Source organism: Rutilus rutilus, assembly GCF_951802725.1.
Source record: "Rutilus rutilus genome assembly, chromosome: 18".
Taxonomy (NCBI): domain Eukaryota; kingdom Metazoa; phylum Chordata; class Actinopteri; order Cypriniformes; family Leuciscidae; genus Rutilus; species Rutilus rutilus.
The window spans coordinates 1576392-1601271 of NC_140231.1; the positions used below are offsets into that span (position 1 = coordinate 1576392).

The following is a 24880-nucleotide window of genomic DNA, read 5'->3' on the forward strand; positions in this document are numbered from 1 at the left end:
GATCTGGATCAGGGACAAGCATTGTGTGAATTGCATCCAGAAAAGTGAGTATATGTGTGGCATTGTGATGGAGGACCCCGTTTTGAGTGATGGCAGCACACATGGTTATATTACCCCCACGCTGTCCAGGGACATTGGTAATTGCCCTCTGTCCTATTACATTTCGTCCACGGCGCCTGGTTTTGCAGCCAACCTCATCCACATAAATAAATCTGTGGCGAATTACATGGGCATCCATCTCCAATACTCTCTGTAACAGACAAAATGATATACAGATGAGTAAATATGGTATGTCTGAAGTACTGGAAGTAGTGTTGCATACATACATACCTCTACAAAGTCATGTCGCAGATTCTTGACTCTGTCAGAGTTTCTTGTAAAGTTGTTTCATCGTCACTTGGTGCTGTTGGAGGATGCGTTGTATGGTCGACAGGCTTACAGCATTGATGCTGTTGAATATGGTGTCATTATTCAAGATATGCTCTCTTATCTCTCGAATCCTAATTGCATTGTTGGCCAAAACCATATTTATAATTGCAGTCTCTTGTACATCTGTAAACAAGTGTCCTCGTCCTCGATGATGTCTTTGCCTTTCCACTCTGTACAGAATTGAAACACAGTATGTGTTCAGCATAGGAACTGTAAACCATTTACAAAAAAATGTAGTACAGCATGATAACCAACCTCATTCATTCAATGCAGTGCAGTAAATGGATGGCTTAAAGTTACAAATGTTTATGCAATACTATGCAGTCATACGTATTTTCAATTCAATTCAATTCAAATTTATTTGTATAGCGCTTTTCACAATACATATTGTTTCAAAGCAGCTTTACAGAAAGTGCATTTCAGAAATGTACATAGAGAAATACAGTTAGTTAATCATGTATTGATTTAGGGCATAAACATCGCCCGCGTCGAGTCGTCTCAACTGTAGTATAAAATGTAAGTATTATGTGAATGCCTGGCTGAAGAGATGCGTCTTTAATCTAGTTTTAAACTGGGACAGCGAGTCTGAGCCTCGAACAATATCAGGAAGGCCATTCCACAGTTTAGGAGCTAAATGTGAAAAAGCTCTCCCTCCTTTAGTGGACTTAGATATCCTAGGAATGACCAGAAGCCTCGAATTTAGTGATCTTAAACAGCGCGATGGATTGTAGGGCGATAGAAGTTCCGTTAAATACACGGGAGCTAAACCATTTAGGGCTTTATAGGTCAGTAGCAATACTTTGTAATTGATACGGAACTTTATAGGTAACCAATGTAGAGACGACAGAATTGGTGTTATATGATCGTATTTTCTTGATCTAGTAAGAACTCTAGCGGCGGCATTTTGGACTAACTGTAGCTTGTTTATTGAGGATGCAGGACAACCAGCTAATAAAGCATTACAGTAATCTAGTCTCGAGGTCATGAATGCATGAACTAACTTTTCTGCATCAGAAACAGATAGCATGTTACGTAGCTTAGCAATGTTTCTAAGGTGGAAAAAGGCTGTTCTTGTAACATATGAAATATGATTTTCAAAAGACAAGTTGCGGTCTAATATAACACCCAGGTCTTTTACTGTAGAGGATAAAGTAACAGGACACCCTTCTAAATTAAAGTTGTATTGTAAGAGGTTTTGTGGGCAGTTTTTTGGACTAATAAGTAATACCTCCGTTTTATCTGAATTTAATAGCAGAAAATTACATGTCATCCAGTATTTTATATCTTTAACACACTCTGTTAATTTAGATAATTTAGCGTTTTCATCTGGTCGTGATGAAATATATAATTGAGTGTCATCAGCATAACAGTGGAAATTAATTCCATGTTTTCTTATAATATTACCAAGTGGCAGCATATATATTGAGAATAGCAGAGGGCCTAACACAGATCCTTGCGGTACACCGTAGTTTACTGACGTTATCTTCGATTTTTCCCCATTTACGCAGACAAAATGGTAACGGTCTGATAAGTACGATCTAAACCAGTTTAATGCCTGTCCCTGAACACCAGTGTAGTTTTGTAGTCGGTCTAAGAGTATTGTGTGATCTATAGTATCGAACGCAGCACTAAGATCAAGTAAAACTAGTATTGAGATACAGCCTTGGTCAGAAGCTAGAAGTAAATCATTTGTAATTTTAACAAGCGCAGTTTCAGTGCTATGGTGCGGCCTGAATCCTGACTGAAACTTTTCATAGATATCATTTTCTTGCAAGAAAGAGCACAGTTGAGCGGACACCACTTTTTCTAGTATTTTAGACATAAATGGAAGATTTGAAATGGGTCTGTAATTTGCTAGGTTATTATGATCTAATTGTGGTTTCTTAATAAGAGGTTTTATAACTGCCAACTTGAATATTCTTGGAACATGACCTAAGGATAAAGACGAGTTAATAATATTGAGAAGAGGCTCTTCCACTACAGGTAACACTTGTTTCAGTAGTTTAGTTGGTATTGGATCTAATAAACACGTTGTTGGTTTAGATGCAATGATAAGTTTATTTAACTCTTCCTGTCCTATAGTTGCAAAGCGCTGTAATTGTTCTTGCGGGGTGATAATTGAGGCTGAATCATAAGACACCATTAAAGATTGTACATTTACAATTGTGTTTCTGATGCTTTCTATTTTCTCAGTGAAGAAATTCATAAAATCATTACTACTACACTGTGACAGAATATTTTGCTCCGGTAACGTCTGTTTATTTGTTAGTCTAGCGACGGTGTTAAATAAAAACCTTGGATTGTTTTGGTTGTTTTCTATTAGTTTGCGGAGATGCTCAGCCCTGGCTGCTTTTAGGGCCTTTTTATAACGTGACATACTGTCTTTCCATGCGATTCTAAAGACCTCTAGATTAGTTTGTTTCCATTTACGCTCTAAATTACGAGTTTCTCTCTTTAGAACATGCGTAACACTGTTGTACCATGGTGCTTTAGTTTTCTCTCTAACCTTTTTTAATCTAATTGGTGCAACGATGTCTAATGTACTAGAGAAAATGGTGCTCATAGTGCTAGTCATTTCCTCTAGTTCATCTGTTTGTTTGGGTTCACTGAGCAGCTGAGACAGATCAGGTAAGCTATTTGAGAATCTATCTATAGTGGTTGGAAGGATTGTTCTGCCTGGTCGATAACGCGGCGCAACATGACAAATTTCAGCGGTACGTAGTATGCAAGTGACCATGTAATGGTCAGTGACTTCATCACTTTGCGGTATAATATCTATATCGGTTGGATCGGCTCCATGTGATATAATTAAATCTAGCGTATGATTAAGACGATGAGTGGGACCAGTTACGTTTTGCTTGACCCCAAAGGAGTTTAATAAATCTGTAAACGCAGCCCCTAAAGCATCATTTGAATTATCTACGTGTATGTTAAAATCTCCAACAATTAATGCTTTATCGACATTGACCAAAAGATCTGAGAGAAAGTCTGCAAACTCTTTTAGGAAATCAGCGTAAGGCCCAGGCGGTCTATATACGGTAGCCAAGGCTAGAGATAATATGGATTTCTTTCTTACATCTAAGAGAGTAACATGTAGCACAAGTACTTCAAACGAATTAAACCTGTGACCTGTTTTCTGAGTAACAGTAAGAATATCTTTATAGATTATAGCAACACCACCGCCACGACCAATCAGACGGGGCTCATGCTTGTAACAGTATCCAGGAGGAGTAGACTCATTAAGACCGAAATAATCATTTGGTTTAAGCCAGGTTTCAGTAAGGCAAAGTACATCAAAACTATTATCTGTGACCATTTCATTTACAATAACCGCCTTAGGTGTAAGCGATCTGATGTTTAAAAGACCTAGCTTTATAAATTGTTTTTGTTCACTAATATTGAGATTTTCTGGTTTAATCACAATTAGATTTTTCTTAGATCCTGCAGTAGATTTATTATTTGATCTCACTAAACGAGGAATAGACACAGTTTCAATATAATGTTCTACATTGGTACTTATATCAATTAAGTTTGGACAGCAAAGAGTGTGATTTGGACTTTGACTTACTAGTCATATGGTGTGTAGCGTCTTGGAGATGTTGTCCGACAGAATAGCCGCTCCGATTCTGCTGGGGTGAAGGCCATCAGCACGGAAGAGCCTAGGTCGCTCCCAGAAAAGATTCCAATTATTTACAAAGAGCAGTCTCTGTTCATTACACCATGACATTAACCATTCATTTAGAGCAAATAATCTACTGAACCTTTCGTGTCCTAGTCGGTAGGTGGGAAGCGGTCCAGACACGATGATCGTTGTTTCAGGCGATGTGCTGCGTACCGTCTCGATCAGGCTCCTGTAGTCCTTCTTCAGAACCTCCGACTGCCGTAGCCTGATGTCGTTCGTTCCCGCGTGCAGCACGACAGCTCCGACGGGCTCGTCACCGTTCAGAATCCCGGGAACCTGTGCAGCGACATCGAGAACACGAGCACCAGGAAAGCAGTGAGTGCGAACCTTACCTTTACCTATGGTAGCACGGACATGCCGGACGATTTTACAGTACATTACTATAATGCTAAAATAGTCATTAGATAGTTGCATACCTGTTCTCATTTCTGAAGGTTCGAATTATGGACGCCACTGTAAATCGACTCAAGTTGGGCTGGACTCTCAGTCTCAGTGGACTCTCAGTCCAGCCTCTCTCATGGTCAAACCGTGGTGGATTACATGATCAACAAGTGTTGCCCTAATCTCATCAGAGATGGCTCTCCTTCCTTCTCTTATTTGCCCTCTTATTTGTCCTCCTCCTCCTCCTCCTCCTCCTCCTCCTCCTCCTCCTCTTGATATTTGTCCTCGTTGTCCCCTGCCTCTTCCTCTTCCTCCTCCTCCTCCTCTTGGTATTTGTCCTCGTTGTCCCCTGCCTCTTCCTCTTCCTCCTCCTCCTCCTCCTCCTCCTCTTGGTATTTGTCCTCGTTGTCCCCTGCCTCTTCCTCCTCCTCCTCCTCCTCCTCCTCCTCCTCTTCCTCCTCCTCTTGGTATTTGTCCTCATTGTCCCCTGCCTCTTCCTCCTCCTTCTCCTCCTCCTCCTCTTGGTATTTGTCCTCATTGTCCCCTGCCTCTTCCTCCTCCTTCTCCTCCTCCTCCTCTTGGTATTTGTCCTCATTGTCCCCTGCCTCTTCCTCCTCCTTCTCCTCCTCCTCCTCTTGATATTTGTCCTCGTTGTCCCCTGCCTCTTCCTCCTCCTCTTGGTATTTGTCCTCGTTGTCCCCTGCCTCTTCCTCTTCCTCCTCCTCCTCCTCCTCTTGGTATTTGTCCTCGTTGTCCCCTGCCTCTTCCTCCTCCTCCTCCTCCTCCTCTTGGTATTTGTCCTCATTGTCCCCTGCCTCTTCCTCCTCCTTCTCCTCCTCCTCCTCTTGGTATTTGTCCTCATTGTCCCCTGCCTCTTCCTCCTCCTCCTCCTCCTCCTCTTGGTATTTGTCCTCATTGTCCCCTGCCTCTTCCTCCTCCTTCTCCTCCTCCTCCTCTTGGCATTTGTCCTCGTTGTCCCCTGCCTCCTCCTCCTCCTCTTGGTATTTGTCCTCGTTGTCCCCTGCCTCTTCCTCTTCCTCCTCCTCATCCTCCTCTTGGTATTTGTCCTCGTTGTCCCCTGCCTCTTCCTCTTCCTCCTCCTCATCCTCATCCTCCTCTTGGTATTTGTCCTCGTTGTCCCCTGCCTCTTCCTCTTCGTCCTCCTCCTCCTCCTCCTCTTGGTATTTGTCCTCGTTGTCCCCTGCCTCTTCCTCCTCCTCCTCCTCCTCTTGGTATTTGTCCTCGTTGTCCCCTGCCTCTTCCTCCTCCTCCTCCTCTTGGTATTTGTCCTCGTTGTAACCTGCCTCTTCCTCCTCCTCTTGGTATTTGTCCTCGTTGTCCCCTGCCTCTTCCTCCTCCTCCTCCTCCTCCTCCTCTTGGTATTTGTCCTCGTTGTCCCCTGCCTCTTCCTCCTCCTCCTCCTCTTGGTATTTGTCCTTGTTGTCCCCTGCCTCTTCCTCCTCCTCCACTTGATATTTGTCCTCGTTGTCCCCTGCCTCTTCCTCCTCCTCCTCCTCCACTTGATATTTGTCCTCGTTGTCCCCTGCCCCTTCTCCTCCTCCTCCTCCTCTTGGTATTTGTCCTCGTTGTCCCCTGCCCCTTCCTCCTCCTCCTCCTCCGCAAAACAGGTAATCTGACCTTTGACCTATTTATAGGCCTATCTATACTAAAGTAAAGCAGTGATTGGTTAGTGATCAGTTAAGCAATTAGTGTTTGCACATGTGAGGAGTGTGTCTGTGTGACCTGGTGAATAAGTGTAGCATTTTAATTGGTTGTGTTTGGAAGAGGAAAGCAAGTCACTTCCTGATAGATCTTTGTGTTTTAGGTAGAGAATTGTGTGTAGTGTTTTGAAAAAAGTGTTTTATGCAATTGAAAACTGAGTCAAAGGCTGAGAAATAGCTTATGGTTTTGAAGATTTGGCATGTAGTTTTGCACTTTGAGTGAGAGGTTTCAAAAATCGTGTGACATGAAACGATTTTGTGTGTAAGCAGTTGGTAAAAACTGTAATAGAGTCAGTTCCAGAAGTAAAACTCATTTTCTCCATAGGGAAATAGATTTTTAATGATAACTTAAAGGTGCTCTAAGCGATGCCGGGAGTCGTAACTTCTTGTTGACATTCGAATTGTTGTCAAACAAAGCGGAGGCTAGCTAGACCCTCCCTCCTCCTCATCCGTCTCCTCCCTCCTCCCCTCCCTTCCGGCATAAAGGAAAGTCAAAGTAGTCACTACAAACAAAGTTAAGTTTTACTGATACTTCATTCAATGTGTAATGTCGCCAAGTTAGATAAATGCTTTTATATATTGCAGAACAGAATGCAGAAAAGAGAAACATTATCTTAAAATCGTTTCGCCACCTGAGGTTACTATAGCTCCCATACAAGGACGCAATAATAGCATGATAATGTTAGCTTTGCGTTTCCCAGTGAGCATAAACAACGGCGGCGTCGTAAACAAATTTAGTCAAAGTTGTCAATAGCCTATAAATGAACATTCAAATTCATAACAAACACACAAATTGTCGCCCTACTGTGAATTTGCTTGATCATTTACAATAGAGATGATCGCTAGAGAAACATACATGTTGTATTCACCAAAGTTAACGCTGACTGCATAGTTCTAGCTAATTACATCCTTGTGTTGGTTTGGCGAACATGAACGTCTCTTTAGAAAGAAAAATGGATTTACCTGTTCTGCAAAAACAGAGCAACTGAATGTTGGATTGGAAGCCCTTCTGCCGGCCGAGTTCTCGCCACCTTTCGAAGGTTTTTCCGATGTAAATTCGGTATTTTGTGCGTTCCTTCTCCTTTTCCCTCTTCTTTGCAATTTGTTCATCTAAACGTCGTCTCTTTGGTCGTGTGTCGGCCATAATTCAAACTTCCCTCTTCATGCTTCTCTCTCCTCCACAACCCCCTTCATGTGCACGCGCACTAACCCCCCCAAACCCCACCCTCAAACACTTCTTGCCAGTGATTGGCTGGAACACTGTTTGTTGTGTTTCGTGGTGCGGGTGAGCCCAGTTTATTTTTGTTGCAGTTTGTGGAGCCTGTGGTGTCCAGAGAGACCGCGTTTTTTTACAGTGTGTTCAGGGGACAGGCAGCTAGCGGATAGTGAGGAGATGTTTGCTGTATGTGACAAAAAATGTTTTGGCCTAAAAAACGCGTGGCATCGCTTAGAGCACCTTTAAACCTGTAAAGTCAGCCCTGCTGTGAGCTTCGACGCTGTTGCTTCTGTTGAAGCCGTCAGTCCACATTACTGAAGACTTATCTTTAAAATGATTGTGTTTAACAGTGGATTTCATAGTAATGTACAGAAAATTACACCAATCAAAGAGACGAAACAAGCAAAGAGCACCAAAAGATCTCTTTAGCTCTGCCTCTTCAGCTTTAGCTTCTTTAGCCTCTTTAGCTTCTTTAGCTCCGCCTCTTTAGCTTTAGCTTCTTTAGCCTCTTTAGCTTTAGCTTCTTTAGCTCCGTCTCTTTAGCTTTAGCTTCTTTAGCTCCGTCTCTTTAGCTTTAGCTTCTTTAGCTCCGCCTCTTTAGCTTTAGCTTCTTTAACCTCTTTAGCTTTAGCTTCTTTAGCTCCGCCTCTTTAGCTTTAGCTTCTTTAACTCCATCTCTTTAGCTTTAGCTTCTTTAGCTCCACCTCTTTAGCTTTAGCTTCTTTAGCTTCTTTAACCCTGCCTCTTTAGCTTTAGCTTCTTTAGCTCTTCTCTGTACAGCATGGGCAATATAGTTTTTACTACGAACTATATTAAGTATATTTACTTACTAGTTTTAAACACAGTTATTTTAAAGATAAGCTCTGCGAATCACAAAATCGATTTGGTCTTTCGTTCTTAAAATACTTGATGGAATTGTATTTCTTTCCCTCGCTAAAGCTGTTCACAGTCTTGTACCTTTGTCTGATTTTCAAATACTTTTTTTGCTTTAAATCAAAGTTTGCAGTTGTATAATTACGTAGCTGGCTGGTTCATGGCTTATAACGCTTTAACAAAGACTTTTTTTTATTCCTATGGCACTAATGCACTCTGTTGGTAACACAATAAAGTTTCATCTGTTAACGTTAGTTAACTACATTAGCTAACATGAACTAATAATGAAAAATACTTCAATTAATTAATAATTTATGTTTCAACATTTACCAATACATTAATAAAATCAAAAGTTGTATCTTATATTAGTTTATGGACCTGAGCTAACATGAACTAACAATGAACAGTTGTGTTTTTATTAGCTAATGTTAACAAAAAATAATAAATACCGTAACAAATGTATTGCTTGTTGTTAGTTAATGCATTGGCTAACGTTAACTTTTGGAAGCTTCATGAAAAGTGTTAATGTGAGTGTCTTTTGGTAATAGTATGAGATATGAAATGGCTGTATTCTAGACACATTATACACGTGTCTGCGCTTCAGTTTAGTCATGTCTGGTTAGCATTAGAGATGTTTCACTCTGGCTCTCTGTGAAGACTGTCAGTGAATTACACGTGTTTATATGAAGGAACGGTCTGACAGCAGATCCAGCTTTACACTCTACAAATGCTGGGTTGTTTGGGTCAAATATGAACAAAACCCAACCGTTGGCTTTTAGGCCTGTCACGATAACAAATTTTGCTGGACGATAAATTGTCCAAGAAATTATCGCGATAAACGATAATATTGTCGTTCTGAGACCATTTTCATTTAATATAATTATAATGGCATAATAATGCAGGTACACCTTTTCAACGATCTATAAACTTTTATTTCTAAAGAATATTAAACATTGAAAACGGAAAACATTTAAAACAACCAAAAACAATAAAAGACTCTTAGTGTCTGTTAACAAAATAAATGTCTGTTAATAAATAAAATGGATGTAAACAAAATTGCACTTCAAAAAATATTAAACATTAGGCTTTAGACATTAGGCATAAATAGTGATACATTCCATAACAGGCAAAACTGGCAGTTAGGACCTTTGTAAACAAAACAAACAAAAAAAAGCCTCAACAAGCCATATCGCACAATTTTGCACTGTTACTCCTGTTACTTTGTCCTCCTGTTACTTTGTCAAGTGATTGTGTACTGTCGGGAAGACGGAGACGCGCTTTATTGCGTGTATGCTACACACTGAAAATACTTGGTTAGGATTAGGGGTGAGGAGTGCGTGCGTATTACACGCCATAAAGAGCGTATCATATGCACGCAAAAACTATTTTTGGCGTATAAATGGCACGAGAAATAACATTCGTGGTATAGATACGCATTTTCATGTGATCGGGCTCGCTGTCGCAACTCACAACTAGCGTCTTCTCTCTCTCCCGGCAGTCGCCGCAAACAGTCCCGCCGGCGCTTTCCCACACAAAGACCATGTGACTGACAAGCGCCGCCTCCCCACACAAAGACCATGCAACTGACAAGAGAGTTCACTCCTCCTATACGCTAAAGAACCGAGAGTGGTCATCCAGTCTCTTTGGTAGAGACTGAGAGAGAGAGAGACGAGGAAAACAAACAAGCATGCAAATGGAATTATCGCGGCCGGAAAAATTATCGAGCTCATTTTTTTTTATCGTGCGATTAATTGACTTATCGACTATCGCGACAGGCCTATTGGCTTTACATTTTTTCTAAAAAATTTTATTGTTTGAATTTGCAATTTTCTCAGCTTTTTGTTCAAAATGTTTCTTTTTTAAATTAAACTTACCCAAATTCAAGTGTTAAAAAAAAAAAAAAAGAATGCATGAATGTAGAATAAAGTGTTTTTTTGTTTGTGTGTTTAAAAGCAGAGGCTCTGTTCTGTCTTTTGATGTATTGCATGTTCAGATATTCATACAACACAATTTTGAGAAAAGGATAAAACATGCTGGCAGTGACTGGCAAACGCTGCCGGGGAAAGAGTTAAACACATTATACTTGTATACAATGTTTAACTGAAATATGTGCTTCGGGAAACGCAGATCTGGTTAGAAGTGAATGACAAGATGAAAACATCAAATTTGATGTATAATGATATATCATTATATCGTTTTCATCTTGTCATTCACTTCTAACCAGATCTGTGTTTCCCGAAGCACATATTTCAGTTGAGTTACACACTTTTACACACACAGTGTGTGGTGTTTCGTCTACTGGTAGTTTTGGACGCCTCTGAAATATAGCGACACACACAGAGTGAACTTCTGCTGGAGAAATGCAGGATCCAATAGACCTGAACATAAGAAAACTGGTGACACTTTACAGTACGCTTCATTAGTTAACATTAGTTAATGTGCTAACATGAACTAACCATCAGCAATAGTCAGTTAATATCAGTTAATCTTTGTTAATGTTAAAAATCCAGCTGTTCATTGTTTGTTCATGTTCGTTCACAGTGCATTAACTAATGTTAAAAACTTTTGCTTTTAATAACGTATCAGTAAATGCTGAAATTAATATTAACTGAGATTAATAAATGCTGTAGAAGTATTGTTCATTCTTAGTTCATGTTTACTAAGGTAGTTAATTAATGTTAACTAATGAACCTTATTGTAAAGTGTCACCGCATGCAGCCGTATATCAGACACCTTGGACGAGTGATAATGCTCTCTCTCTCTCTGTCTCTCTCTCTGTGTGTGTTATATCTGACGCTCATCATCCACCGGTTCTCCCCCTGACAGACTGGCGCTGATGGGCTGGTTGTGTGTTTGGGTTTGGTCCGTTCTGCTGGGATCTTCACTATGTCTCGCTCACGGAGTGCGAGCCGGCGCTGGAACTGGAAACACAGTAAAGGAGGTCCAAAAGAGACTTCAGGAAGAAGTAAGTCACATTTTCTCTTTTGCTAATGTTCCGGCACTCAGAGCTACAGTGTTTGAGTGTGTGTGTGTGTGTAAAGTAGTTCAAAAACTCAGCAGAATCACAGGTACAGTAACACTTCACTATACGGTTCATTAGTTCACATTTATTTGTACAGCGCTTTTCACAATACACTTCATTTCAAAGCAGCTTTACAGAAAATGCATGAGTGCACATTATAATTTAGATTAGTTGTGTATTTCAGAAATGTACATATATACAAAATCACAGTCAACAAAAACATTTATTAATTTAAACAATGTAATAATTTAAGGCAGAAACGATTTGCTCATTAATGTATTAACTAACATGAACTAACAATGAGCAATACATTTGTTACTGTATTTATTAATCTTTGTTAATGTTAGTTAATAATAATCCAGCAGTTCGTGTTAGTTCACAGTGCATTAACTAATGCTAACAAGATTTAATAAAGTTTTAGTAAATGTTGAAATTAACATTAACACAGATTAATAAATGCTGTATAAGAGCAGTTCATTATTAGTTCATGCTAACTAATGTAGTTAACTAATGCTAACTAATGAACCTTACTGTAAAGTGTTACCAAATCATAACAGTTCATGATGTACGGTGTGTTTGTTATATATAAGTATAAGTGGATGTTGGCAGAAGACCAGCAGTTCTTCCAAACTATAAGAACAAAAAACAAGTTTGCAGAATCCATATACAACACACACACACACACACACACATCTCCAGTCAACCAAACTTTATCCTCTCTTGTTATCCAGCAAGAACAAGCAGTGACTGCGGCAAACAAATACTTTTTTTATTATTCGATTTAATTTGTTATTCGTCTAAAACATTATCTGTCAACTCTGGGTTAGAGATGAACTCTGGAGAGTTTACAGCTGAGATGAAGCAGTGCATACAGTAACGACAGTACAGTAACGACAGTACAGTAACGACAGTACAGTAATGACAGTACAGTAACGACAGTACAGCACAGTAGCACTGATGCCGAATAATGTCCATCAAGAGGGTTAATAACGCCCTTAATGAGCCTCTCCAGTCTGTGGAGATGTTGAGGAGGATCTTGAGCTGATGATGTCCTTATCTTCAAGCACACACACGCACATGCACATGCACACACACTCACACACACACACACACACACACACACACACACACACACACACACACACACACACACACACACACACACACACACACACACACACACACACACACACACACACACACACACACACACACACACACTCTCTCTCAAAACACTAGCAATTCACCATCACTATATAGTTCAACTAACTTATTGTTTTAGTTAGTTATTAGGCAAGACACAGCAGGAGAGTAGGGTAAAGAAATGAACTAATAGATTTCACCATATTCTGCAGTTGATTAATTGCATTAAGAATAAAAATGTAAATGTAAAAAATGTATTACAAGTTTTCTTATGTTATCTTTAAATATGCAAATTAGCCATTATCTAAATAAATATGCTCTAATTTGTATAACTTTCCAGACCTGAAATTTGAGCATTGGATGAAAGGTCCAAATGTATTTTTTTTAAAGGTTTTTACAGAGGTTGTTGTTTTTCCACTTCATAAATCAAAAAAATACTGTCAATAAACAGAAAAAATATAGATTTTCAGCATGTTTTTAGGAATATAATGTTCTATAAGTCAGGCGAATGATATATGAATACAGATTGGAATAACACTGTAAAGTCTGGTGTGTGTGAAGCTGCTGAACTGGAGATTTATCACCTTTACAGATATATACTGTCTTTGAACTCTATGGGTGCAAATAAAGTGCAATAAAATACACACTTAAGAGTATTTTAGATGTTTGTTTTCTTCTTCCGTTATGGAAGCAGAATAGCCCCAAATCTCACCACTGACCAGCACATGACAAAGCGAGTGTCGTGCCTTGAATATTTAGTTTCAATCTAGAATAATCAGTGTTGTTCCTCCTGTGAGATTCGGGTGGGTTTGAGAAGTTGCAGACTCAAGCACATTTTCCAGACGACAGCACTGACGGCTGGATGAGTTAAGGTCACGCAGGGGTCAAACACGCTTCATAGTTTCTGCCGACTCACAGATTCACTGTGCGCCCTAATTTAGTCTTTATAATTCCTATTGTATTCTCATTGCTTATTAATAATGCATCCATTAATGCATCTCAGCACATCAAGCATACGCTTGTTTAGTGTTGCGTCTGTGTGTTTCACTCCACTTCACTTCCATGTGACTGTTTTACTCAAGGCTAAACTATAAAGGCTTCATTTTGTCATCATCCTGCACTCAAAAAGAAAAGAAAAAGCGTGTATGATTTTCAGTGCTGCTCTATTTCACATGATGACACACACGACAAAAGCAGCATATCATCAAATCTGTGTTCCACTCACTGCGTGTGCTTCCTCAAGTCTGGCGTCAGTGATGTGAAATGCCTCTTGCTTTCATGTTTCTTGCGACCGATTGTGATTTTCTTTCTGAATGAGATTCGAGAGTTACAGCGATCTATAACCATACCTCTGTTCCTCACACAATACGATCTTACCATTGCAGATGATGTGGGAAATAACATTCAAGTGCTTCGGCAAAGGTGTTTTTTTATTAAATATTTGTGCCTGCATATTTATTCATGCACATTTATAAACAAAATGTATTCCAAAATGGGTTACACTTCATTTTAAGGTGTCATTGTTACAGTGTAATTATATAATTAAAGGACCGGTTGAATATGATTTGACTTTTCTAACTGTAGTTAGTGTGTAATGTTGCTGTTTGAGCATAAACAACATCTGCAAAGTTACAACGCTCAAAGTTCAGAGCAAAGGGAGATATTTGCTTTTACAGAAATCACTTTTTAAGGACTACAACAAACGGCTGGTAGAGACTACACCACATTCCTCCCGGGTTAGTGACATCACCAACCCTAGAATTTACATAAACCCCGCCCCCGGAACACGATTTATAGATTATCAAGACAGAATATGCTAATCAATGACTAGAAGATAACTACACATCAGCTACATAAACTCATCAACTAACCATTCAGAATTGTCCTGTTGCTTCTACATGTTGTCACTTCTTCTTGAGTCTCTCCATCATTATCTGAATCCGGTTTGAACATAAAAGTTTACATTTTTAGAAATTTTCAGTGCATGTGTGCGTGAGTGCAAGCTGTTGAAGCTCCGCCCCCTGTGCTGGGAGCAGCAGCTCATTTGCATTTAAAGGAACAGACACAAAACGGTGCGTTTTTGCTCACCCTCAAAAAGTGACAATTTTAACATGATATATAAAAATATCTGTGGGGTATTTTGAGCTAAAACTTCACACACACACTCTGGGGACATCAGAGACTTATTTTACATCTTGTGAAAAGGGCATTATACCCTTACCCTTTAAGTACTGAGTAATATCAATTAACTACATGGGCTTACTATAGGGTTAGGGTAGGATTACGGTTTGGTTGAGGGTTAGTTGCATGTAATTATGCATAATTTACTGTTATTACTATGGTAAAAACATGTAACATATGTAACAAGGACACTGTAAAATAAAGTGTTACCCCAAAATGTAAAAAAAAATGATTTTTTGGTAACACTTTATTTTACAGTGTCATTGTTACATATGTTACATATAATTACTATAGTAATAACAATACAATATGCATAATTACATGCAACTAAGCCTAAATCAAACCCTAACCCTATAATAAGTGCATGTAGTTACTCAATATTACTCAGTACTTAAATATATAATTACACTGTAACAATGACACCTTAAAATAAAGTGTAACCAAATTTGTCTATGTATAATGTAAATCACACTTGTCAGTGAAAGCCACTTCTGCTCAGCATCATTCAGGCCAGTGATCCAGAAGATGAGAGTTAATGCCGGAGTTCCTCGGTCAGGGTTCCTGATGAGACCGCGAGGACTTTAAAGAGCTTCGTGTCTTAAAGCCTCTGAGTTTACAGACGTTAGGCTTAGATTTAGCTAGAACGAGCCCGTGTCAAACACAGACGTGTGAAAATAAACGCAGACATCTGAAAGTGCCGTCTGTTCAGCGGTGCGTATGCTGTCAAAGCCCTCAGCTTGAACCCAATCTCCCGAACTACTCGTGTTAACACACTAACCCCACGAACACACACTCGGTTCGTTCATCAGAGATGTGGAGGCATTAAATATGCATGGGTTTCTGCCGCCACATCCAGTACCATTAGTAAACACTTCATACGTTTTTAACCGAAACTCTTAGAAGAAAAGGTTCTGTCAGGCAATTCAGATATAGAACATTTTAGGGGTTTAGTTTTAATTCATTCATTTGAATTCTTAATTCTTAATTAAACAGCTCGTAAACACACTGTCACTAGAAAACATTTAATTCCATTAAACAAGTATTCTGCAATCATTGTCACCGTCGCCTAAGTTTACTTCACTATATTACACTTAAATCCTAATCTAATCATGACAAACTATATATCGTTGGAAAGGTCTAAGACTCCTAAATAGATATTTTAGCACTGTTTTTTTTTGTTACAAATTATGAGGGAACAGTAATAGATGAATTTACGACAAGAGTGCACCTCAAAAAATCTACATCATTACAGGAGTTCTGGCGTTTGTCGCAAAAAGTCGACGCACACACTTTTAATAATTGAAACTTTGGTTTTCTTGCTAAAAGTTCATAATAAAACATATAATCTAGTATTTGTCAATAAAAAAAATATAAAATAACATCATCCTCTAAAAAGTATAATATATATATATTTTTTTTATTACATCACATATTTATCATAAATTATGTCTCATTTGAAAGCTTACGACTCAGAATTCATCCTGTGAAAACTGTTTTGAAATTGGACGTTGCGTTACCATAGAAACGGCACTCTAAATTCTTTTATCAGGCTCCTCCCCTTTTGGGCGTCATCATGTTTCATCATTTATGATCAAAACCTTTTCTAATCTTAACAAAACACATATTGTCAGAAAGGTTCCATATTTTGTGACAGAAGTGATATTTGGACAGAAATGTATTAATTTGTTACGGCAGAATGCATACAATTAAGTTCAATGGAATTCAATGTCACCAGTGGCTATTTCTGGTATTACGCCTAAACAAAATCTCATGGGAACTTCAATTTTTGTGATATCAACTTCAAATTTGGAACACAACTTGGTTAGATATATGGCTTTGATTTTATAGTAAAAAATATTTTGTAAAATATATATTTTATATAAAAGAAAAAATTAGGGCTGTCAAAAGATGAATCGCGATTAATCGCATCCAAAATAAAAGTTTGTGTTTACATAATATATGTGTGTGTACTGTGTATAATTATTTTGTATATATCAATACACACACATGCTTGTATATATTTAAGAAAAATGTGTAATTTATATATAAAAAAATTATATTTATATATAATATAAATTATATATAAATATATACAGTATATGTATGCAACTATTTCTTAAATATATACATGCATGTGTGTGTATTGATATATACAAAATAATTATACACAGTACACACACATATATTATGTAAACACAAACTTTTATTTTGGATGCGATTAATCGCGATTCATCTTTTGACAGCCCTAGAAAAAATATTAAGTACAGTTAATTTGATTTACTGTCAATTTAAACTTCCACAACCTTTTCATACTTTATTTTTTGAAGTGCTTTCCCTTCAGCAATAATCTGCTGAGTGTTTTCTTTAAAACAAGACTTAGGTCTGTATCCAAAGCTCAAGCTCAGACATTTCTCCTTATGTACAACCATCTTCTTTAAAATTGGGCCAAGAAACCTATAAAGAACATTGAACCCTTTTTTCTAAGAGTGTTGCAGTGATTCTCGACTGCTTTTGCATCAGAATCCAGAACTGTATATTGCACAGGTTAATATTGTTCTCCTCAAATGAGTTTTCCTGATCATGAAAATGTAAAACGGAAAGGGTTCAACATTTTGCTGTAGGCTACGGCATATAATAAGGCTTTCAAATGACAGATATTTATTTAATTTAATTTAATTTAATTGAAGTGGCTCAATTTACTGTATCATCCATATATTTTGTTGTTTATTTGTAATTTCACATTATGGGAACTTTAATTTCAATGGAATAAGAAATAATGAAACATCTATTTATGTTGTTCCACTGTCCGTGACCCGACCTGTCCTGCCATCTCTGCAGTTTTTCAATCACTTTTGAGTTATGTCGGAAACCACGTCTCAGACTCATCAATATGTCCTCATTTATCAACATCAGAAGTTTATTATGTTCGTCAGTCCATTGTCTCCGTTTGAGTGGAATGGTGTGTGTGTTCGACTGGAAACAAAACTCGTCTCTAAAGTGATAACTAAAGGCTTTCAGTGTTATCTTAACCATTCTGGGTTGAAACAATAAAGGGTCCCAACAGATGATTAAAAACATCATTTTCACTTCATTTTCTCAGGCAGATTAATGTATAGAACACCACGGTGAAAAACTGATGTCTTTTCATGCTCTAAAAACTATTAATGAAACCCAGCGATTGTAACTTTGACATATTTTTGTTCAACGAACATCTGATCTTTTGAACGTTTCTTGAGGGTGTTTCATATAAATACTTCTCAATCTCAGTCTATGTTAGCTTTTCACTACATTATAGTTTTTTGCTCTATATTCCAAGTCATTCGTAGTCATTCGCTTGATGTGAGGAGTTCAGGGAAACGTCTCCGGTTACGACTGTGACGTCTGATGTCAGTGCTATGGGGAACGCCTCGGCGTGACGGCGTCTGAAGCTCGTGTGCAACTATTGTATCATTTAAAACTGTGCATTAAAATGGCACAGTAACTGTTGGACTGATACAGTACACTATAAGTCACATGCACAATATCCCAACTCTTATCAACTGTTCAGTGGGAAGTGACGATCGGCCGCGACTCTTTCTTTTTGTATATTGTTACGTACATCAGAGTAAATAGGATTATTGAAAAAAGAAAAAAAATCATTCAGTTGCTGATTGGATGGATTGTTGAACAAAAGCGCTTATGCACATCTTAGATGCAGAATGATGTCCTTTAAAGTAAGAATGAAATGAGAATTTTCTAAATGCATGTTATTTATCTTATTGTGATTAATAGGTTAAAACATTAAAAAAAACCATTAAAAAAAATGTTTTCTATATATATGTGTGTGTATATATATATATATATGTGTGTGTATATATATATATATATATATATATATATATATATATATATATATATATATATATATGTGTGTGTGTGTGTTTTTTATATATATATTTTTTATTTTTATATGCTTTACCTTTTATTTGTAATAAAAATGTCATAACTGGATCTTCTGGTGAAATTACAGACTTCTTCCTGGTGATTTAGTCCACATATCTTAACGTTTCTGTCGATCTGGTTTACAATAAAACAGTTTACATTTTCTGTTTTACTGGCTCTTTTGGGGAATAAAGCCCACAGTTATGGATTGCGTATTGATTTTTGCTCCCTTTTCTTTTGCAGAAATATGGAGGAGTTGAAAATAAAGTCAAGCCAAGTAAGTCCAAGCTTCATATTTCTGATGTTCCTTGAACCGCTGACGAACCGCTGTTGTTGAACCAGTAACACAACTGATTAGCTTACACTCTTGAAAAGGTTCTTATATTGGACCGTTTAAGGGTTCCCATCATTGGATTTATGGATTTAGTTTTAATTCAATCATTTAAAATGTACATTTATGTAAAAAAGTGCATTTTTATGAATTAAACAGCTCATAAACATACTTTATACTCATACATACTTTAACTTTTTTAGAACCTTTTTGGCATAAAGGGTTGTTTAAAATTGAGCTAAGAACCCTATCAGGATCTATAGAGAATCCCACTGAACCCCTTTTCCAAGAGTTTGGGGTGTTTTAGTTGAATTCAGCTTCGGCTGCTGATGTTTTGTGGGATTATCCGTTGGGAAAACTGCATGTTGGTTAACAGCGTATGCAAGTGTGTAGTGATAGTCTCTTTGTCAGTTAGATTACAGTTTTTTCCAATTGCTAACACACTAAAATGACATGCGCAGCACAATTATTGAAACTGACACACGGAGAGCAAAACCTCTTCTCACGTCTCCAAAAGTCTGAACACATTTTCTGCTTTACACACATTTTGCAATTCAAAATGGCACTTTTTAAACACACTGAACACGGTTCTCTGCGTAACACACAACAATCTGACATGAAGTCACATGATTGCCATTTCAAAACACTGCCATTCAAAATGACACTCCATGATCTGATTGGCCGATACATGTGTCACCTGACCAAACACCTCAATGCCTAACTGTTAACACTTCAATCTTTTTCAGTTTACTGTTTTTCGTGAGCATATTTGTGTTCAGTCCAATGTAAATATATCTCCTGTGCATATGTTGCACTGACTTGTTTGGTGAAAAAAAATATATATATATATATGTTTTAACAGCATGTGTGTGTGTGTGTCTGCAAATATTTCTGTGTATGTGAACAATCTGAAGGATTTTCTACAATTTGAACTATTTTAGTATTATGGCAAAGCATACTGAAGATGAGAGTGCTCTTCATTACACACAACAGTGTGTAGCTGGTCAGACAAAGATCTGCTAATATGAATGAAGAGCACAAGTTTGATTTTGATAATGCTATGTGTAGGTTTGGTTGCAGTGCTTCATTCTGCAGGATATATGAGGTATTTTGCAGTTTGGGTGTGTGGTTTTGTGAATTGTGTTCAGTATTTTGATAAAACCAGCCTAGTTTGCAAAATTGTGTGTTAGCAATTGGAAAAAACTGTAACAAAAGTGTGTTTTTTTTGGTTGGTTTGTTTCTGCCATCAGAGGGTTTTCTGTGTGTTGAGTGCAGGCATCAGATTGGCTGTGGTTGTTGTTCTGTATAACAGTAATGATTTGTGTTTCTGTATTGATTGTAGAGCGCTTTGACATTGCCTAATCAGAAATGACCTTTGCACATCATTGTGGCCTTTTTATTTGAATGAAATGATTGTCTGAGAGAGAGCATAGCCAGCAAACTCACGTGCACACTTTCATGACTATAATTCTTTTTTTCTTTTTTTAATATAATTATGTTTTAATAATCTTTTGTCATGCTTTAAAGAAATGCTCTTAATTTGATGTGTTGACTTGCATACTAAAGCAAATGTAAAGCACTTCAATTACAGTTTTTCTCGATTGTTTACACACATTTTCTGAAAGCATGCCTCATATTCTCAGAACTCTACACACAAATCCAAAAACACACACACAATGGGCAAAACCCCTCAATTCTCCTGCAAAATGAAACTTTACATTCAAAACAATGTTATTTCTTCTCAAAATGGTATTTTGTTTTCAAATGACACACACAAACCATCATATGAATAGACATTTATAAGAACCAGTTGAACACAGATGTGCTCAATGTAAAACACTATGATGAATGGAAAACACTTCTTCTCCATTCATCATAATGACTTAGGCCTTTTTTGGCTCAGTGTTACACTTACTACAGACAGTACATACATAAGTGTGTTGTAAAATATCTGTAAAATATTGTTTTTATACTCAGAACACACAAATACACGGTAACAAATATATTTTATTTTTCCCACAAAAACAATGTACATCCCAACCAACACAAAGTTGTACATACAGTGGTCTACATACAAAACAACAGCAGAATTTACAGTATACAGTTACAGTAATAAATAAAAAAATCCAGTGTTGGCCTTCATTGCTCCATTGAAGAGCTCACCTGTTGCCCTTTTATGCTAAAGCTCTGATTGCTAATTGTAAAACTGTGTGACGGGTGTTTGCCCATGTGATGAGTCAGTGTGCATATCTGAATGGCAGTGTGTTCCTTGTGAAAACAAGAGATTTTCTGCATGAAAATTGTGCCAAAAGCAGAGAATTGTGTGTAGTGTTTTGAAAAAAGTGTGTTTTAGACCTGCAATTTGAGTGTAAAGCAGGAATTGTGCTTGTAGTTTAGCAGGATTGGTTCAGGGGGTTGGTGAATGAGTTACATGTTGTGGTCATTGTGTCTCAAGTACCAGAAAATGTGTGTAAACAATCGAGAAAAACTGTAAAGTACTAAATTGCAAAGTCATTACAAATATATTTAAATACATGACATGTAAGTTTCAATGGGAATGCAATTTGAGTTTACCATAAACGCTTGTCAGAACATTCATCAGTACAACTTTAACCTTATTTCAAAGACTATGAAATTTCATATAAAGACACTTAGTGGCTCAAAAAACACTCTAATGTTGCACTGAATGTACATTTAAACAAGCGCAGGTTTATGACGATGGCTGTTATTATTACCCAGTCTCTAACTTCAACATTAACATGATACATTACACAGTTTGTGAGTAAATGAGTGAGTGAGGGCGAGTAAATAATGGCAGAATTCTCTCTTTAGTGTGTAGTTTGCTGGACGGCAATGCTAAAGGAGCTGTTGATTCGGATTTGAGCTGCATTTGCAAAGTGACGTCTTACTTTTATGGGTTTACACCTTGTAAAAAGTATGGCAGATCAAAAGCTTGACAGAAATCATTCGGAGAGAAAGTTTCCCATCCTCTGTGGTTGACAGCCTCACTCCAGAGTGTCAGAAATATGCAAATGAGATGCAGATTTCCCCGTAGGGACTAATTATTCCCTGGCTTCGGACTAAACTTAACAAAACATGCAATGGCATGTTTGATTCCTCCTCTCATGCGCGCGTCTGCGTGTGTTATCTCAGTTTCCCTCTCTCCCAGAGAGTCCTCTTTGTTGTCATGTCTGTGCGTTTGGCTTCGAGACGCTGACATTAATCAGACTGCCCCAGTTTCTGAACGCCAGCCACCCAGACACTTGAGTGGATGACCACACGATAACAGGGCCGGCTGACAGCCTTTTGCCTTCCACACAAATCATAAATAAATAACATGCCTTAGGCAGCCTGCCGAAAAGGTCACTCGAGAAGACAGACGTGAGAGCGCTTGTGAGAAACACCTCTTTTGTGGGAGAAACAATGCACAATCAGATCTGCCACATTCAGGCTGAACCGCCAGGATTCATTAGCCGGAAATCACAACCAGAGGTTTGTTACTGCTGAGAATGACATGATATCACCAGGCAAAGCTTCTTCTAATTGGAAGGGAATTGGATAAGGCGCAGCACCTCGCCTGGCTCTCTGGGTCACGGCTGTCTGTAATGGATTGAAGGTTTCGGATGGTTTTGTTAGTCTCAGTCCCCAGCCCTGAACTAATAAAGCAATCACTCCGGTCACATCCACATTACAACACAACTCGTGACGAAACGCGTCTGTAACGTACCGATGTACACCATCAGCCCTGCGTTACCAGCATTAAAGGCCACGCACACACTGAAGTTAAATCAGTTATCAGCTCATAGTTTTCAATCATAGCTCTATCACTTCAATTGCCTATCAATATTCCATCTCAAACACAAAAGTATGCGAACAAGATGCACGTTTTGGGCACTTGTGATCTATGTACACAACCCGATCTCATGAAATGCGTCTCTAGAGCGTGCATTGTATTTATCGTGCAATTTATATGCAAGGTTTCGGTGGTTTTTTTTTTTTTTTTTTTTTTAGGTTTATTTAAGGCGAGACACTACAGGTGAATAGGGTAACATTTTTAACTAGCAGATATTACCATGAAACTTTCCCAGTTGATTACCTACATTAAGATGAGAAAAAAATTTATTACAAGTTTTCTGTAATTTAATGTTTAAAAATGCAAATCAGGCAATATCTAATCAAATATGCACTAATTTGCATATATTTTAAAAAACGATATCTGAGTATTGGATAAAGCCAGGTTAAAAATAATTTTTTCATTGTGTTCACATATTAGATGGGAAAAAAATTACAGAGGGATTTATGGATATCTACTTTCGTTATCCTGTAAATCAGAAAATACTGTCAATAGCCTTAAAAAAATGATTTTCACCATGTTTTTTGGAATAAAATGTTATATAAATCAGGCTAGGAATAATATATTTACAAATCCCTCTGTAAATGTCTTCATAATATAACTAGGTACAAGACTGGAGAGTTTGGTGTATAGGTGCTACTGAAGTGGAGATTTCGGAGAGAAAAGTCATTTTGAGAAAACGGGCTTTAAAGATTTATCATCAGCCAATGAGATTGCGCATTCAGCCCTTTTACTTTCACGATTGGTTGCTGATAAAAAGGAAATGACCATATTTGGATCCGACAGGATTGTACACAAGAGAGAGAGAGCTTCCTAACGGTGTGTGTGATGACAGGCTGCCGGCAGAGATCGCGGAGCAGCATGTTGATTAAGAACGCAAACTTTTGTTGAATTTAGGAGAAATCTACAGACACAAACAGACAAAGTGTAATAAAATAAAGACCTAAATGTGTATTTCGTCTGAAAGAAGTCTGAAAGAAGACATGTTACTGAAGACAAATATCCCCAAATCTCAAAATTGACCAGTAAAAAAAAAACGATGTTTTTGCCTGCCGTGTCTCGCCTTAACAGGGACAATGCATACTAATAATACATCATTAAATGTACAGTGTGCCAAAATGAGCCAAAAGGCTATTTTACATCTGCTGTCCCATATGATACGCTGTAAACCCGTAGGATTAGTAGTGTGGGGTACGTGCGTATTACACGCCATAGTGTATCATATGCACGTAAAAACTAATTTTGGCGTATAAATTGCAGGATAAAACACAATGCGTGCTATAGAGACACATTTCATGAGAAACAGCAGAACCTCCTGAAACGGAGGGTGAACCGAGACGCTTCATCATTATTGGTGCAACCCTCCCTTAAAGTGCCTTAATGTTCTAAAACAGTGATATTAAAAGATCAAATTCAGTATAAATGCAGTCTTACTACATTATTACTGATGCAAACCTGGTAAGGATGACTGGCGGGCAGTGGAGGAAAGCCTTGTCTTGCCTCCGGGCGTCACATGATCCACCTTTTAGTGCTTAATCCTGTTCTGCACACACACAGCTCAGTAATCCACAGGAGTGAACACCGCATTCTTCAACCAAACTCAGGAACCGCATTCACAAAGATTTGACACAGTGTGTTCGGAACCGGACTGAACAACTAGTTGTTAATTATGTGTTTTAATGCGTCTCTTCGGCATGTGTAACCGGTCCTACTCGATCCTCTCCGATTCAAACCCGAGGGAGGCTGGCACGCGATAACGATATCGACACCGTCATAACGGTGCGACGGTGTCAGTTATTGCATTTTCTGGTGTGGGTTGTGTTCTGTACTCACAGAATGATAGTTTAGGGGATTGACACATTGTCTTCACACCATCTACGACAGTTTTAGGATGTTTTTCATGAACAGCTGCATACCAATGGTATTTTAGCATCATTGAAATACTATTATATTTTGTGTCAAAGGGGTGGTATAATGCCCTTCTCACGAGATGTAAAATAAGTCTCTGATGTCCCCAGAGAGTGTGTGTGAAGTTTTAGCTCAAAATACCCCACAGATATTTTTATATAGCATGTTAAAATTGTCCAAAAATTGTCCAAAAATGCACCGGTTTTGTGTCTGTCCCTT

At 38.1% G+C, this 24880-nt stretch overlaps 1 protein-coding gene across 1 annotated transcript in view; it reads left to right on the plus strand.

The window, feature by feature from the left end:
• fstl4 (follistatin-like 4) overlaps window positions 1-24880 on the plus strand; it is a 231170-nt gene that overhangs the window by 9241 nt on the left and 197049 nt on the right. Inside the window, exons 2-3 of the mRNA XM_084386854.1 lie at window positions 11129-11267; window positions 18813-18846. Coding sequence (XP_084242980.1) covers window positions 11139-11267; window positions 18813-18846 — 163 coding nt within the window. The 5' untranslated portion in view covers window positions 11129-11138. The remainder of the gene's footprint in view (window positions 1-11128; window positions 11268-18812; window positions 18847-24880) is intronic.